This window comes from Macrobrachium nipponense, chromosome 26 (assembly GCF_015104395.2).
Source record: "Macrobrachium nipponense isolate FS-2020 chromosome 26, ASM1510439v2, whole genome shotgun sequence".
Lineage (NCBI taxonomy): Eukaryota > Metazoa > Arthropoda > Malacostraca > Decapoda > Palaemonidae > Macrobrachium > Macrobrachium nipponense.
The window spans coordinates 60,189,651-60,206,117 of record NC_087215.1 but is presented as its reverse complement, the minus strand read 5'-3'; the positions used below and the strand labels follow the sequence as shown (position 1 = coordinate 60,206,117).

Genomic DNA, 16,467 nt, shown 5'->3' with positions numbered 1-16,467 from the left:
GCTTGCTTCTTACCCGCGCACTCTTCTAGTAGACGGGCGGAGGAAGGTTGTTTTATTTTTACTATTTTTAAGGATATACCCTAATTTTACAATGAATTGTGTTATATAATTGATTTTATCTTCCATCCCCGCCATTTTCCGTCGTGGTTTCCTTTTACCACCACTCCTGGTTGGTTTCTCTTTTGTGTCTCCGCCATCAGCGGAGCCATAGCCTAGTGCACACAACCAACCTGGTTACCACACGTATTTTGGCGGGGCTCTGGTTTAATCTAACTTTATCGCTCCGGCACAAGCGGAGCATCTGTTAGACTGTAAGTGTTTACCTGGTACTCATGTATCTTTCCACTTACAGGCTACCAACTGTCAGGTCCTAGGGTGTAACGCGACGCTGTTCGACCCCTGTGGACACGATGAGTGTAGGTCTCACGCCCCCTGTGCCACGTCTTACAACGAGATGATCGTCTGGCACCCTGAAGCCTGCGCCATCTGCTACGACCTGGTCGGTCAGCTGGGAGATGGGGTAAGTCCGTTATAGGCTTACTTATCATTTTACTAACAACCCTTAGTCATAAGTTTGTTAACCCCGTTCCACCATTGGAAGCTAATCTCGCCTTTCTTTCAGGCTACTGGTGTGAGGGAAGTCGCCCTCGCCACCCTGAAAGCGTGGGTGGGCGGCTTCGGGAAGAACGCCGCCAAAGGCCAGCCCTACATTCTGGATAAGAAGCTGGCCGTCCAGATCTTCCCCGCGGGCAAGTCGACCGGTTACGTTGACCCCTTGTCCGCTGCCCCGCTGATAGCCTCCATCCAGCAAGACCTCCAGCAATCCTTTGGGGTCGTAGCCTCCCAGGAGTCGGTCCCGGACGTCGCTGCCCTGGACCTGAACATCGAACCTATGGCGGTAGGGGTGGAGGATTTGTTGGTTGAGGTAGGTGTGTCGGGCGCCCAAGGTCTTTCCTTGGGTGCTTCTGGATCTTCTCCTGTCCCCTCTTCTAGTGCTTCATTCCAAGGCTTTGTGGGATCTGAGATCCCTACCCGCTCTCCCGCTCTCTCTGTACCCGCAAAGGTGAAGGGACAGAGAGAACCGAAGACTCTGGCCAAGACAACTTCGAAGAAGTCGTCTTCGTCTTCTTCGGCTAGGAAGTCGTCGACTTCCTACGCCGATGCGGTGAAAGCAAAGCCGAGCTCTTCTCACCCAAAGAGCTCCAGAAGCAAGGCTTCGAAGGAGAAGGCTCGCGCTCCCGCCGAGCCAGTGCCTTCTCCCGCCCCCACCGCTTCCACTCCGGCTACGCCGGTAGGGGTAGCAGGTCCTAGCACCTTTGATCCCTCTGCTTTCTCAGCAGTGGTGATGCAACAGGTGGGCGAGATGGTTGGCTCGCAAGTCTCCGCCCTGGGGACACGGTTCGAGCAGATGTTTGCACAGTTGTCAAACACTCTGTCTCAGTCAGGCCAATCAATTCAAGATCTCTCTAACAGGATGAGAGAAAATGAGGACCGAGTAGCTGGGCTATCTCAGGTTCCTCCTCCAGTCTCCCCAGCGTCAAGCACTGGGATTCTTCAACTCCCGCCATATGACTCTTTGCCAGCTTTCTCTATGGAGAACCCATGGAGAGTAGCTGCCTACGCTCCGTTCAAGGATGGGATGATCTCTATCCCGGAGTGTGGAACTCGAAGGATTGAGGACTTCGAGTTTTACCCTCCGGGTCTGACGCAGCCTTTCATCGGTTATGCTAGGCTGACGCCAACGGCTCTGACGAGGGAAGACAAGATCTCTAAGGAGTCGGTCCTATATAGTAGAGATCATGCTCAGCGGGAATGGGTTCACTGCCTTGAGGACTGGGAGTGTACGAACACCAAACTCCAGGCCTACAAGAGTCCCTTCACTATTTTCGCGACGGAAGAGGAGGTTTCTCTTCCGTTCGCCACGAAATTAGTGGAGAAGTCTCTTCAGGCAGTCCTCAAGGATGAGCCCATCCCACAGTTGAGGGAGGCGGAGTCTACTTCTCCGCTCTTCCCGGCTTTTGGAGAATTGTGGGAGAACTTGCCAGCTACATTCACGCTTGGTAAGCTCAAACCGGACTGCGCCATGGACCAGTTCGGCGAGAAACTACCAAGGCTGCCGGATTCCCTAATCCAGGCAGAGTTTGATGCGCGAACCAGGTTTGGCAGGTCCCTCAATTCCCTTATAATTACGGAAATGGCTGCCCTCTCTTATGCTACGGAACCGCTGTTCAAGATTCTGGCGAAATCTCAGTTCCAGACGGTTCTAACGGACGCTTTTGACTTCTTCCAGGCTAGGAGGAACTGCCGAAAGCATGTCCTACAAGAGTGTACCATTAGGCATGAGCCGAATAGGCTCTTGGCCTCTAGCATGTGGGGAGCGGATCTCTTCCCAGAGTCCGCGGTTAACGAAGTACACCACGAAGCTGCTAGGCTCAACCAGAGCCTTAGGGCTAGGTGGGGTATTTCCTCAAAGAGGAAACAGGAGTCCGTTCCCACTGCTGGTAAGAAACCGAAGAAGGCTGGTAAGAGGTTCCAGCCATATAAAAAACTCCAGCAACAGCAGCAATTTGTGCAGGCGGTCCCGGTTACCCAACAAGGACAACCTGCTGGTTCAAAGCAGAATCAGCCTATCCTCCTGTTGCCCCCTCAATCTCAGCCATCCACCTCCTACGCCATCTCGCCGGCCTTCAACCCTGCATATGAGGCTCAAGGCTACAATCAGCCGAGAGGTAGGGCGAGAGGTTACTTTCGTCAGCGTGGCGCAGGAAGGGGTACAAGGAGCAGGCAGTTCAGAGGAGGGCGTGGTGGCCAACCCGCCCATCAACAATGAGGCTCCCCAGGTAGGAGGGAGGCTGTTCCTCTTCCGCCACAGGTGGGGGTTCAGCAATTGGGCACAGAGCATAGTGTCCAAAGGATTGGGCTGGAGTTGGATCAAAGATCCTCCTCCAATCAAATCATTCCACCAGATACCGTCAAAGGAATTGACAGATTACGCGGAAGAACTCCTTCAGAAAGGAGCTATTGCGAGAGTCAAGCATCTAAAATTTCAAGGTCGCTTATTCAGCGTGCCAAAGAAAGGCTCAACAAAAAGAAGGGTAATCTTAGACTTGTCAAAGCTAAACTCTTTCATTCGTTGCGACAAGTTCAAGATGCTTACCCTCTCGCAAGTAAGGACCTTACTTCCGCGTGGAGCCGTCACATGCTCCATCGATCTTACAGACGCATACTATCATATCCCTATAGCCAGGCACTTCCGCCCATTCCTAGGATTCAGGCTAGGAAATCAAACATTCTCATTCAAAGTGATGCCCTTCGGTCTGAATGTAGCCCCCAGGGTATTCACGAAAATAGCAGAAGTGGTTGTTCAACAATTGAGAGCTCAGGGAATTATGGTAGCAGCATACCTCGACAATTGGTTGATCTGGGCACCAACAGTCGAGGAATGTCTCAAAGCCACCAAAAAGGTAGTTCACTTTCTGGAACATCTGGGGTTCCAGATAAACAAAACGAAATCCAGACTTACTCCGGAATCTCGTTTTCAGTGGCTAGGAATCCAATGGGATTTGTCTTCCCACAATCTGTCAATTCCAGTGGCCAAACGGAAGGAAATAGCAAAATCTGTCAGACAATTTCTCAAATGCAAGCAAACGTCAAGAAGAAACCAGGAGAGAATCCTAGGGTCTCTTCAGTTTGCTTCGGTAACAGATATCCTTCTGAAAGCAAGGCTGAAAGATATAAATCGAATTTGGCGGTCAAGAGCAAACTCCAAATATCGAGACAAGTTGTCAGTAATCCCACAGATCCTCCGCAACCAACTACGGCCTTGGTCAAAAGTAAAGAACTTAGCCAAGAAAGTACCCCTTCAATATCCCCTCCCAGTGTTAACCATTCACACGGATTGCATCCCTGTCGGGTGGGGGGGATACTCTCAGTTCAAACAGGTTCAGGGACTTGGTCAGTTCAATTTCGCCAGCTCCACATAAAACGTGTTGGAAGCAATGGCAGTATTTCTTACTCTGAAGAGACTGCTTCCCCCGAAGAAGTCTCATCTAAGGCTAGTTTTGGACAGTGCAGTGGTAGTTCATTGCATCAACAGAGGAGGGTCCAAATCCAAGCATGTGAATCATGTCATGATAGCCATCTTTGCATTAGCAAACAAACACAAATGGCATCTGTCTGCCACTCACCTGGCAGAGTAAGGAATGTGATAGCAGACGCCCTGTCCCGGTCAGTTCCTCTGGAATCAGAGTGGTCTCTGGACGACGGGTCATTCCAGTGGGTAAGCCGGAGAGTCCCAGGTCTCCAAGTGGATCTCTTCGCCTCACAAGCGAACCACAAGCTTCCTTGCTATGTGGCCCCCAACCTGGACCCTCTGGCTTATGCCACGGACGCCCTGTCGTTGGATTGGAATCATTGGAGGAGAATTTATATTTTTCCTCCAGTGAATCTTCTCTTGAAAGTCCTAAGCAAACTAAGGTCTTTCAAAGGGATAGTAGCTCTGATTGCACCGGACTGGCCCAAGAGCAACTGGTATCCTCTTCTTCTGGAATTGGGTCTCCGACCTCAACGGATCCCCAATCCCAAGCTATCACAATCAGTACAAATGAGGACTGTGTTCGCTTCCTCAGGAATTCTCCAGACCCTAACTTTATGGACTTCATGAAGTTTGCGGCTAATAAAGATGCTGATATTGATCCACAGAATATTCTCTTCCTAGAATCAGATAAGAGAGAGTCAACCATTAGACAATATGACTCAGCTGTTAAAAAATTAGCATCTTTCTTGAGAGAATCGAACACTACAACCATGACAGTTAATTTGGCTATATCCTTTTTCAGATCCTTGTTTGAAAAAGGTTTAGCAGCTAGCACGATTACCACTCATAAATCGGCTTTGAAGAAAATCTTTCAAGTAGGTTTTCAGATAGATCTGACTGAATCTTATTTCACATCTATCTCTAAAGCCTGTGCTAGACTTAGACCTTCTCAGAGGCCTACTACAGTTTCATGGTTCTTGAATGATGTCCTCAAACTAGCTTCAGATACTGACAACTCATCCTGTACATTCATAATGCTCCTGAGGAAAACATTATTCTTATTAAGCCTAGCCTCAGGAGCCAGAATTTCAGAACTGTCGGCTCTATCCAGGGATGCGGGTCATGTGGAATTCCTCCATCAGGAGAAGTTCTACTTGCTCCGGATCGTAGCTTTTTAGCCAAAAATGAGGATCCTCTTGCAAGGTGGGCTCCTTGGAAGGTTATCCCACTTCCACAGGATCCTTCTCTCTGCCCAGTATTCACTCTTAGAGCCTTTCTATCTCGTACTTCTTCAAGATCCTCAGGTGCTCTCTTCATGAGAGAAAAAGGTGGTACTTTGTCAGTAAAAGGTATTAGACAACAAATCCTTTACTTCATTAAACAAGCCAACCCTGAGTCATTCCCAAAAGCACATGATATCAGGGGAGTAGCCACCTCAATTAATTATTTTCAACATATGAACTTTGAGGATCTTAAAAAGTATACTGGATGGAAATCCCCGACAGTCTTTAAACGGCATTATTTAAAGTCCTTGGAATCTTTAAAGTTTTCAGCAGTAGCAGCGGGAAACATTGTTTCTCCTGATACTGTTTAGTAGTTGTAGTATAGATCCAGGTCTCCTTTCTACCTACATCATCCAACATGCCTCACCCTATCGCCAGGCTACTCGAATATCATAGCCTTAGCCGTTGAATCATATAGTGGATTGTCCCTTATTTTTTTTGCTAGGGACATCCACACTTGTACTAATAATGTACTTCAGTGTACCTACCCTTATTTTTATGCTAGGGTAGGACACAATGTGTTTGTATATATTCACCATTTGTGTATTAATGATGAACTTCAGTGTACCTACCCTTATTTTTATGCTAGGGTAGGACACAATGTGTTTGTATATATTTTGCAATACCTGTATTAATGATGGACTTCAGTGTACCTACCCTTATTTTTATGCTAGGGTAGGACACAATGAGTTTGTATATTTTGTAAATTTGTTAAGTAAATCCCTTTTTCTTTATATTACATGCATCACTGTAATTTACTGTAATTACCATTTAAGTACTTTAAGATTACTAACGTTCTATTGTTTTACTGTTTAGTATAAGTTAGTTTAAGTGCTTAGTTTGTATGCTGTAATTGATTTACTTATATTATATCCATCATTTTACACTGTTTTTTCATTGTTCCTTTTTTCCCATCTTGTCTGTTTCTCTGGTACTCTTTCATAGGCCGACACGAGCTGAGCCCAGAAAAGGGATTTTGACGGAGGAAAAATCTATTTCTGGGTGATTGGCTCGTGTCGCCCTATGAAACCCCCCCTTTTATGGTTTGTTCCCCACCCTTGCAGGACAAGATGTTTTTAGTTGTTTTTAGATTAAGGATGTCCGCTAGGGGCGCTGCTGTCCGTGGCGTCCTCTAGTAGTAGTAGTAGAGGCTGCATCGCCCGTTGGTATCGGCTCTCTCTTGGGGGGATTCTGATTGGAAGTTCTAATTGGTGATTGTCTCGTGGTAGTGTTCCACACTCGCCCCTATTATCATACCGACACTTCTTTTTAAGAGTGAGCGAGTCAGTTTTACTGACATTTTCTTAATTTTGTTTTTCTCTGGTAATTTTAGGTTATTTTACCTAGAAAGAATGATATTAAGGATCTTTCATAGGGCGACACGAGCCAATCACCCAGAAATAGATTTTTCCTCCGTCAAAATCCCTTATTTGAACCTTCATTGTCATCTTGTCTGTTTCTCTGGTACTATTTCACAGGCCGACACGCGAGAACTGAGCCCAGAAAAGGGATTTTGACGAAGGAAAAATCTATTTCTGAGTGATTGGTTCGTGTCGCCCTGTGAAACCCACCCTCTTCTTTCATTCCCACCCTGCAGGCCAAGATGGACATCTCTTCAAAGGATGGCCACTAGAGGCACTGCGCTCCGCTGTCGCTCGGTTTTAGTAGTAGTAGTAGCGGGCGCATCTCCCTTTGAGATCGGCTCTCTCAGGTGGGGATTTTGAGGTGGAATGTCTAAATGGCAAATAGTTCGTGGTAGTGATCTCACTCGCCCCTGTTACCATACCGACACTTCTTTTATAGAGTGAGCGAATCAGTTTAACTGACATTTTCTTGATTTTATTTTTCTCTGGTAATTATTAGGTTATTTACCTAGAAATAATGAACTTAAGGATTATTTCACAGGGTGACACGAACCAATCACCCAGAAATAGATTTTTCCTTCGTCAAAATCCCTTTTTTTCATAATTTCACCATAAATCGAAATATTGTGCTAGAGACTTCCAATTTGTTGCAAAATGAAGGTAAATGCTTGAATATTACTAGAATATAAGCGTTTTAAGCGTTACAATTGCGTTTTTCGACCAATTTCGGGTAGAGTCAAAGTTGACCGAAGGTTGAAATTTTGGTAATTATCGTTATTTATATGAAAATATCTCAAAACTGATAAAAGCTACAACCATGGGTTGTTTTTAGTTGTATTGTGCATGAAATTGCACACATTCCCATATATAAAACTTTATATAACACCTAATTTTAAAATGGTGCAAACATTACACAATCGCATGTATGATTTTTTTCGGAAGAGTTACCGCGCAGACGTAAGGAAAAAGTTTTTTCATAAATTCACCATAAATCGAAATATTGTGCTAGAGACTTCCAATTAGTTGCAAAATTAAGGTAAATGATTGAATATTACTAAAATATAAGAGTTTTAGCTTACAATTGCGTTTTTCGACCATTTCGGTAGAGTCAAAGTTGACCGAAGGTTGAAATTTTGGCAATTATCGTTATTTATATGAAAATATCTCAAAACTGATAAAAGCTACAATCATGAGTATTTTATTGTTGTATTTTACATAAAATTGCGCACATTTTCATATATAATACTTCATGTAACAGCTAATTTACAATGGTACAAAAATTATGTCAAAGTGACGAAATAATTTCCGAGATGTGTCACAGATACTTTTTAGTGCGGCAAGAAAGAAATTCGCGCTTGTGCGCCTGCGTAACGATTGTAAACAAAACAACACCTTGATCCGTGAACTCCCAGCATCCCCCAAGGCGTGTGATTCAAAAGTTTTAGGCTGGTAGGCCTATAAGTATTTTTCCGCGAATTTTAAAAAAACTTTTGTAAGTCGACGTAAAATACGTCCAGTCAGCACACGGGAGACAAAAAATGTCAACCTAAAATACATCCAGTCGGCGTAAGAGGGTTAAGAGTACCAGAGACAGTTCCAGGTCTGGAGGCAGAGCCTCGAGATTTGGGAGGAGAAGTACCAACAGTAGCTGATACCTCTGCGGTCTCCGCCTTGCTCATCCCTGGAGAGGCAAGGAGGTTCCCATTCCCGAAGGAACGGGAGGACCAGCGGAAGGCCCACCTGTCTCACCGGAACGATGAGACTGGCCCTTAGAAGTCCCTGAATGAGACTTCTTAGAGGAAGCAAGATCACCTTCTTCTCCTACAGCCAGGCAGCCTCAGAAGTGGAGGAGGCGGCAGATAACAATGACACAGACGAAGACGAAGAAGATGACGACGACACCTTCCACTTCTTCTTTGCCAGCTTCCTCAGAACAGCAGAAAGATCCCCCACCCAGGATGGGGCTGCAGTGGCTGCCGAAGCAGCGGGCTCCAGCACAGCCTGTGACAGAGGAACTGACGCTGCAGCAGCACTCCCACATGCAGGAACAGGGGCAACAGTGACAGGAAGGAAGTCCAAGGGCGAGCTCTTTGGGCACTCGAAGTCAGGAGGACGGAATAGCCTGGAGAGGAGGTGGGAAATATTCCACCCTCAAGGTATGCGGCACCGGTGCAACCGAAGCAGATGGAGTGACAGACGTTACGTGCTGGGTATACGACAGATGTGGCGGTGCCGCATACCAAGGCATCGAGATGATCGTGGCCGTCCTCGACTTGATCCCATGAGTCACTGGGGCTGCTGCAAGATGGCTCAGCAGTCCCTGAAGAGGAGTGTCAGGCAGATCCAGGATACACCATACCTGCCGCAGATTTCCACCCACAGAGTCAGACAAACCTGAGGGAGCAAAAGTTGGGTTAATGGGAGGGAGTCCCTGTTTGCTCTGAAGGGGAAGGATCCCCCACTGAGCGAACAGAAGTTCCCGAGTACAACTCCAAGTCGGCATGCCTCCCTCCATCTTCTGGACTTGACACATAAAGAGAAGAAGCAGAAGGAGAGATGTCCCCCGAAGGGGAAGGAGCGTGATGGGGGAGTTTACATGGAGGAAGGAAAGAAGACGATGTATCAGTCACCAAGGGAGTCGAAGGAGAACTTTCTGAAGACGCCTTGGAAGACTTACGCGGCTTCTTCCTTCCCTCGTATCTCTCCCACTGCTCTTTCAACCAAGAGATACAAGTATCACGCGTATTAGCCTTATCACACTCATGCCCTCAACACCTCGCACAAAGGCCCTGAGGGTCAACATTGATACTCGAGCTTAACACTCCACATTTCCTGGCCCCGACTCCAGGGCACAAACGCCGTGTAGATGGGGGGCGAGAGGGCTTATCTGATTTGTGGGTTTGCATTATTCAATATACAAACACACAAAACCATCACAATTATATCAGTCAAAAAGCAAGTATGAAAAGATCTCATGACAGAGGTGGGCAGAGAGAACATCTACACACGACAGCAGTCGAAAGCAAAGTGGAATGTTTACGTCTAGTCAGGCAAGACTCCCGACTATCGGACAAGCAGTTATTGCCTCACTACCTTGTTATTAGAATCTTACGACCAAGTTACAGCTGGCACTGAAAGTAATTCCTTATGTAAAGGACCGATGGTTTGTATAACATGTAGGAACAAATAGATTTTATGAACAGGGGTACAGTAATAGGAATGAAAGGTGTCCCAGCTAGGGGCACGAAGTGCACTGAAGGTGCTACCCCCTACGGGAGATAATATGTACGAATGAAGCTCACTTGTGTTATTTTTCCTCAACTGTCAAAAAGAAATTGTAGCTATATGAATTTTAAGCAAGTTTCATAAGACATAAATGGGCCTGTTGTGAATAAAGCTATAGTTCTTTTAGATATGACATAAAATAACATAACTAGATTTACATACTTCTGGAAGTAAAGTATTGTACACAATTTTAAAAACATACCTTATTATTCTGGTCAACAATAAACACACTCAGTTTTTCTTTACCCAGCCACTTCTTAAATTCTTTGGCCCAGTTTGTCGAAAGGCTCGAGGGTGTGACAACTAAGATTTTCCTCACAATGGGGTTCCTTCCATATGGCCCCTTTATGAAAAAGAAAAAAAAAAGCCAACATTTTTACTCCCTCGTAATCAATAATAAACACTTTTGAATTTCCATATAATGCCAGAATCACATCTTTTAATCATTATTAAGGTAGTCCCCTGTTTACGAGAGGGGTTCCTCTAATGCCTTGTCATAAGCCAAAAATAGTTGTAACCTGAAATATCATGGAAAATTGTAAGAAAACCTTCCTTTTAATTATTTAGGTGTCTTGAAAACAACATAAACTGCATTTTAATAGTTTCTCATAAAAAAAACTTCCAAATTTTGACCATTCTACCCTTTTGGAGCCCTATTTCTTCCATCGGAGCAGTGTGTTAAAACCCAAAACATGTGTTGTAACTTGAGAAATAATTTTTGATGAATATAATTGAATATATTTTTATTAATACAAAATACAAATTAGATGTACATAAACTTGCAGGATAACATCTTTGGTGATTTTATTTATTACCACACTGCCAAATTTACTACAATACTATATAACTTTACCATTTTTAAGTCTTATATTTTTATAATGTAACAAACTTCAAACTTTTGTGGACACTATAAAAAATCTGCTGCTTTAAGATACCATAATGCGCAGCTTCTTGTATTTAGTTCTGTACTTACATACACATAACAAGTACAGTAACCAACTTACAAAAGCCTGTGCAGAACGTAACATTTGTAAGTACTATGGCATCTGTAACACCTCGCAATAATAAGAAAACCAAACACAGTAGCTTGCACCTTACCTGCTTGAGCAACGTCCACACCAAAGCAATGCACTGAAGAGTTTTGCCAAGACCCATTTCGTCAGCCAGTATAGCCCCGAAACTATTTGGGACCTTATAGCCCATCACACATTCATATAAAAATATGATACCATCATTCTGGTGGGGTCTTAAGTGCCTGCTGATCTGAGGATCTACGACGACATCGACAACTGGTACCTTGTTTGTGTTATGTTTCCACTGAAAAATAAGAAAAATAAAATATGATATTGTTATGATACAATAAAGTTTTATACATACTTACCTGGCAGATATATACATAGCTATTACTCCGTCGTCCGACAGAAATTCGAATTTCGCGGCACACGCGGCAGGTAGGTCAGGTGATCTACCCCTCCCCCCCGCCGCTGGTGGCGGGGAATAGGAACCATACCCGTTTTCTAATTCATATTTTTTCTTCCAGCTGTCTCCTGAGGGGAGGCTGGGTGGGCCATTTAATTGTATATATCTGCCAGGTAAGTATGTATAAAACTTTATTGTATCATAACAATATCATTTTTATACATTCAACTTACCTGTCAGATATATACATAGCTGATTCACACCATTGGTGGAGGGTAAAAGACAGCTATTACTGAATAGACAGGTAAACAACATACGTTGTAGGTAATAAATAAATAAAACCTTGGTTCCTATGTGTTTAGACGAAGGGTCGACTTCCTAGCTATTGCTAGTAGTCTGCTTCGTCTCAAGAGCCTCAGCGAGGATGTGACCTATGGCTAAGAGTTCTTGTAGATCTGTCAATGGGGTCTTATCCACTTACATGACAATACACTAATGCCTATTGGCATAATTTAAGGAGCACAACACCGATCCCGATCACCTGATCCTAACACGAGGGGTTGTGCTTAATTTGAAAGAGCTATCCCCAAACTCATTTCAAATAACCCCAGAAAATAATACACTTATGTTAAAATTTAAAAAAAAAAAAAAAAAAAATTTTAATTCACTAGTTAAGGATCAGTGTCGGCTCCCTATCCCAGCAACGCATCCGTGGACACGTATAACAAAGAGAGAAGGATCTCTCATAGGCCCACTTGATCTCCTTCGTGCAAAGAGAAGTCAACACAGAGTTGCTTCTCCCGTTATAACAGCTAATATGACTCTCACGACATATTGTTATGGAAAGAACAAGAATTGTTAAAAGCTCGCACTTCAAGCGCTTTTAATTCTTAGCTGTTTGAAGGAAACATCAAGTTACTCAAGAAGTGCTTTAGAGATTCCACTCTTCCAAAGAAGACCAGGGCTTTCTTTGCAACAGATCTCTTCTGGATGAAGCCCAAAGCCTGGCTTGCGCCTGGCTGGCGCTTCGCGTCTGCCTGGCGCCTAGCGCCTGGCTGGTGCCTCGCGCTAGCCTGGCGCCTCGCGCCTGGCTGGCGCCTCACTCGCGCCTGGCTGGAGCCTGGCGCCTCGCCCCTGGCTGGTGCCTCGCGCCAGCCTGGCGCCTCGCGCCTGGCTGGTGCTTCGCTTGCCTGGCGCCTCGCGCCGGGCTGGCTCCTCGCGCCTGGCGCCTGGCTGACTTCTCCCCACTTGCTGGAGATTCGAGCTTGTTAAGAGTCTCGATGAAAACTGGCGATGTCCACCTCGGACACTTTATTTGCCTGATTTATTCGCCTCTAGCGCATCTGCGCCAGATTGGAGGCCTACTCCTTCTCCTCATCAGATAATGACTGTTTATTTGGACTGTCTTGCTCTGGCGTCTTTACGCCTGTTTGGCATCTGGCGCCTGATTGGCGCTACATTGTCCGAAAGTCTGAACATCCACAAGCGTTTATCAGGAGAATGGAAAAGGGTGGAAGAAATTCTTTCACTTTGCGCTTATGGCCTCTGCAACGAGGGGAGGTAATTTTAGTCGGCTACATCCAGTAGACGATAGGAAATCTAATAGTCCGAGAGACCAGTCTTCCTCCAAGGAGGATCATACTTGATACTTCCGTTGCTAACGAGCACTCTTCCTACATGTTGATGAGTTCTCTCGTTGCAAAATCTTCCCTATCCTTGCAAGAAGGCAGGGAAAGAGCCTGGAAGTCTAAGGAGACTCTGAGCTGAAATTGGGAGGATTCCCAATTTCTAGCTCTTTAAAAATATCTCTTTGAACCTTCTGGGAAGTAGTTTTGAGCCCTCATCATATTCCAAAGACTCTGTCAGCAAACGTATAAACCATATCTTCTTTTGTAGATGACAACGTAAATACATTGCCTGGACCACGAATCCTTTATCTGAAAGCGTTGATCCAGGAATAAAAGGTTTTAGTTCTTTTGCCAAACATACCATGCTGGCAGGAACCCATTGCCGAGTCTTTCTAGAATTTGATTCCAGATTCCAAGCCCAAAATCTCACTCGTCCTTTTGGTCGATTAGTACCAAGAGAACAAAATTGATGAGGAGCAGTCCATCTTGTCAGAACACGGAATCTGAGGCCCAAATAGGATCCCATTGTAACTATAAGATCTCCAAGTCTTGTCGTATAGAGGTATGTTATAAGATCCCGAAGATCTTAATGCTCTGCTATCTCCAATTCCCTTTATAGAGACAGAGTATAGCCTTTTACTGCATTCTTTGATAGCAGATATATACCAAGGTAATTCTTCCCTCTGAAAGGGAAGAAAAAACCGCTATGTGGTTCACAGAGGTATCGGAAGAGGACAGTTTCCTCATTCCCTCTAGCATGATCTGCAGTAATTATATATCTTATCCATGACTACTGTCATTTACCTTGAAACATCCTCTCATTCATGTCCACTTCTGGCCAGTCTGCACACAGACAGACTCAGAGTGGAGAGGTTGTTAAGGTCCATTTAAAATAGATGCTGTAAGAATATTCAGACTGTCTTGGAAAAGACTTCCAAAACCTGCTGTGAGAAGAACGTGACCTCTGAGAATCCAACCTCTCTAAGTCTAAAATGAGGCATAACGTATTATCCTCTCTTTCTTTGACGCCCTTTGTCTTACATTCTGTAAAGAGTTTATCTTTTAGGGGAAAAAGACTAAATTTTATTCCCCTTTCTATAACATAAAGATGGCGTATATTGCTACCTCTCTCTTATATTCTTTCTTCCTGTCCTCGTGCCTGGGCAACGAGAGAATGGAAAATTCTATCATCGTTATTCTGCAAAACAAATTATTATTATCCTATTCTCCTAATAATTGATCCAGGATCGAGGAGAATCATTCAAGATTCCTATCCTAGAACATCAGGCCGTAATGTACGGTTCAGATACTTGAAAGAGCCTCTCACCCAATACTGAGAGCTCCTACGAGTCTTTTCCAGTACCAAAACATTACAAGGTCTCCCTTGTTATATGTTTACATAGGAGCAGGATAATATAACATCCTGTTAATAACAATGAAAGAGGAGAAAGAGGAGCTGCATGGTTCAAGGGACTAGCCGAAATGTGCAATAAAAAAGGGGTTGCCAAGGTCTTTCTAAAACCTGCACCCAGATTAACTTATGAGTCCGATATATTTTCTATCACTTGTCTCATAAGGTTGAGGAAAGCGAGAGACCTCTAAAGATATCGGTTCTCTTCACCATGTAAAGGTCTATAAAGCAGAAGAAAGTTTCTCCCAAAACAACTCCTCTTGCCAGGAAAGAAGTCGCTCACGCGACCACTATTACCTGACATGAGAAGTCTGTTCTTGTTAGAGACTTTCGCAATTTCAGTTAATCCTGACAAGGGCCACGGCCGCCTGTGCAACAACTTGTGTCCCTGTCAGGAAAAAACTGATCTTGTGTCAGTTCTCAAAGAGGGAACTCTTGGAAAGTCTATCTCCAAATACTGAGAAATTAGAGATCCTGATGTCTTGCGCCTGGTTGGCGCCTCGCGCCTGGTTGGCGCCTATCGCCTGGTTAAAGCCTGGCTGGAGCCTTTATGGCCCATTACTTACAACCTTGGTCAGGAAATCTCGATATCAAAATAAGAAGAGGTGCTGTAAGAATCCTATAATTCTACAGTACTTCCATAGTTGGATGTTTCTTCTCAATTTTCCTCTAATTCGAGTATATCGGAAGGGGAATTATTCTTTCCTCAGTTAATTCTTCCGTATCCCCCCCCCACCCCTTTTTTCCTGAACGAGAAGGACCACTCCAGTGCGAGGGACTGAGTAACTTCCCAGCTCTATGTAGGAAAGCATAATTTGCTCTAAGGTATATCTATTAACTAATTATTTTCTAGTTAGAGCCAGGCGTCTGGCTGGCGCTTATGATTCCTTATGGCATGGTTTGAGGAAAAGGAAGCAGTCTACAGGAAGACTGTTCGTCTTCTTCTTGCTAAGAGATCTATGAAGAAGACTTCTCGCAGGTTCTCACAACTCTTTGCAATAAATGTTAGACATACTTTAACAGTTATTATCGTCGATCGAGGTTCTCACGGACTCGCAAATTCTTGCATTGCTTTTATTTAATAACTCGCTCAAACAAAAAATATTTTGGATGGTGCTCTTGGCTTATTGCACCAAGCTGTCGCTTCTGGCGCAACTTGCGCCAGGGTGGCGCAACTTGCGCCAGGGTGGCGCAACCTGCGCCAGGCTGGCGCAACCTGCGCCAGGCTGGCGCCTCCTTTTAATTATCTTTATGTTATGTGCCAGAACATCTGTGTCTTTATGGTACCCGACATCCTTTCATATGTTAATTCCGTTCTTATTATGAAAAACTTTTATATACATAGTATAATCCATTCAGGGAAACCATTTCCCACTAAAAGAATGTTTCCCATTCGACTCATACAACTTCTGCGCAATATCCGATTCTAAATACGGTTGTGTCCTTTCTCGAAAGACTTAACCATACCGTAGTCTTGAAGTGAATCTCTATTACATCTCTCTTCTCACTAAGTATGTATTCTAATAAGCCATGCTTTCGAAAGTATGAGTGCATTAAATAATATAATGTTCTGCTGCATTAGAATCCTTTAATCATGTTACCTACGGTAAACAGCATTGAAAGGTTGTAATATCCTTCTTATTGAAAGATTCCTAATAAAAGGCAGACAATATTTTATTTATGATAGCTTCAGTATTCCCTCAATCCGAGGCTTAAGACCACGATTGTAGGGAAGAGATACGGTTAGTTATCCCATTCCGCAGGAGAGAGAGCTGTAAACGACCGCTCACGACTGAGAACAAGATGGTACTGCGACTGCGTTGGTCTTCAAAGCGAAAGCAGTCTTCGCGAAAGCCGTCTGGCCTTCCCTTTCCAGAGTTGCCAGTTACTCCATTAAATAAAGGAATCTTATAAATTATTATCGAACTTCAGGAAGTTTTTATATAAGCATAATTAAGCGAACGAGACTTCGACAAGTCTAGAAACTAAATAGGTGTCGTCTAAACAATTCTTTTAAACCTATTCCTTCCTAGGAAAGTCC

The 16,467-nt window shown here is 44.3% G+C and overlaps 1 protein-coding gene across 1 annotated transcript in view; it reads right to left on the bottom strand.

Moving 5' to 3' along the window:
• Positions 1–11,304, bottom strand: part of LOC135200315 (DNA repair and recombination protein RAD54B-like) — a 173,870-nt gene extending 162,566 nt beyond the window's left edge. The window contains exons 1-2 of the mRNA XM_064228868.1: positions 11,067–11,304; positions 10,171–10,311 (exon numbers count right to left, since the gene is read on the bottom strand). Of these exons, the coding sequence (XP_064084938.1) occupies positions 10,171–10,311; positions 11,067–11,171 (246 nt within the window). The 5' untranslated portion in view covers positions 11,172–11,304. The remainder of the gene's footprint in view (positions 1–10,170; positions 10,312–11,066) is intronic.
• Positions 11,305–16,467: the final 5,163 nt, after the last annotated feature.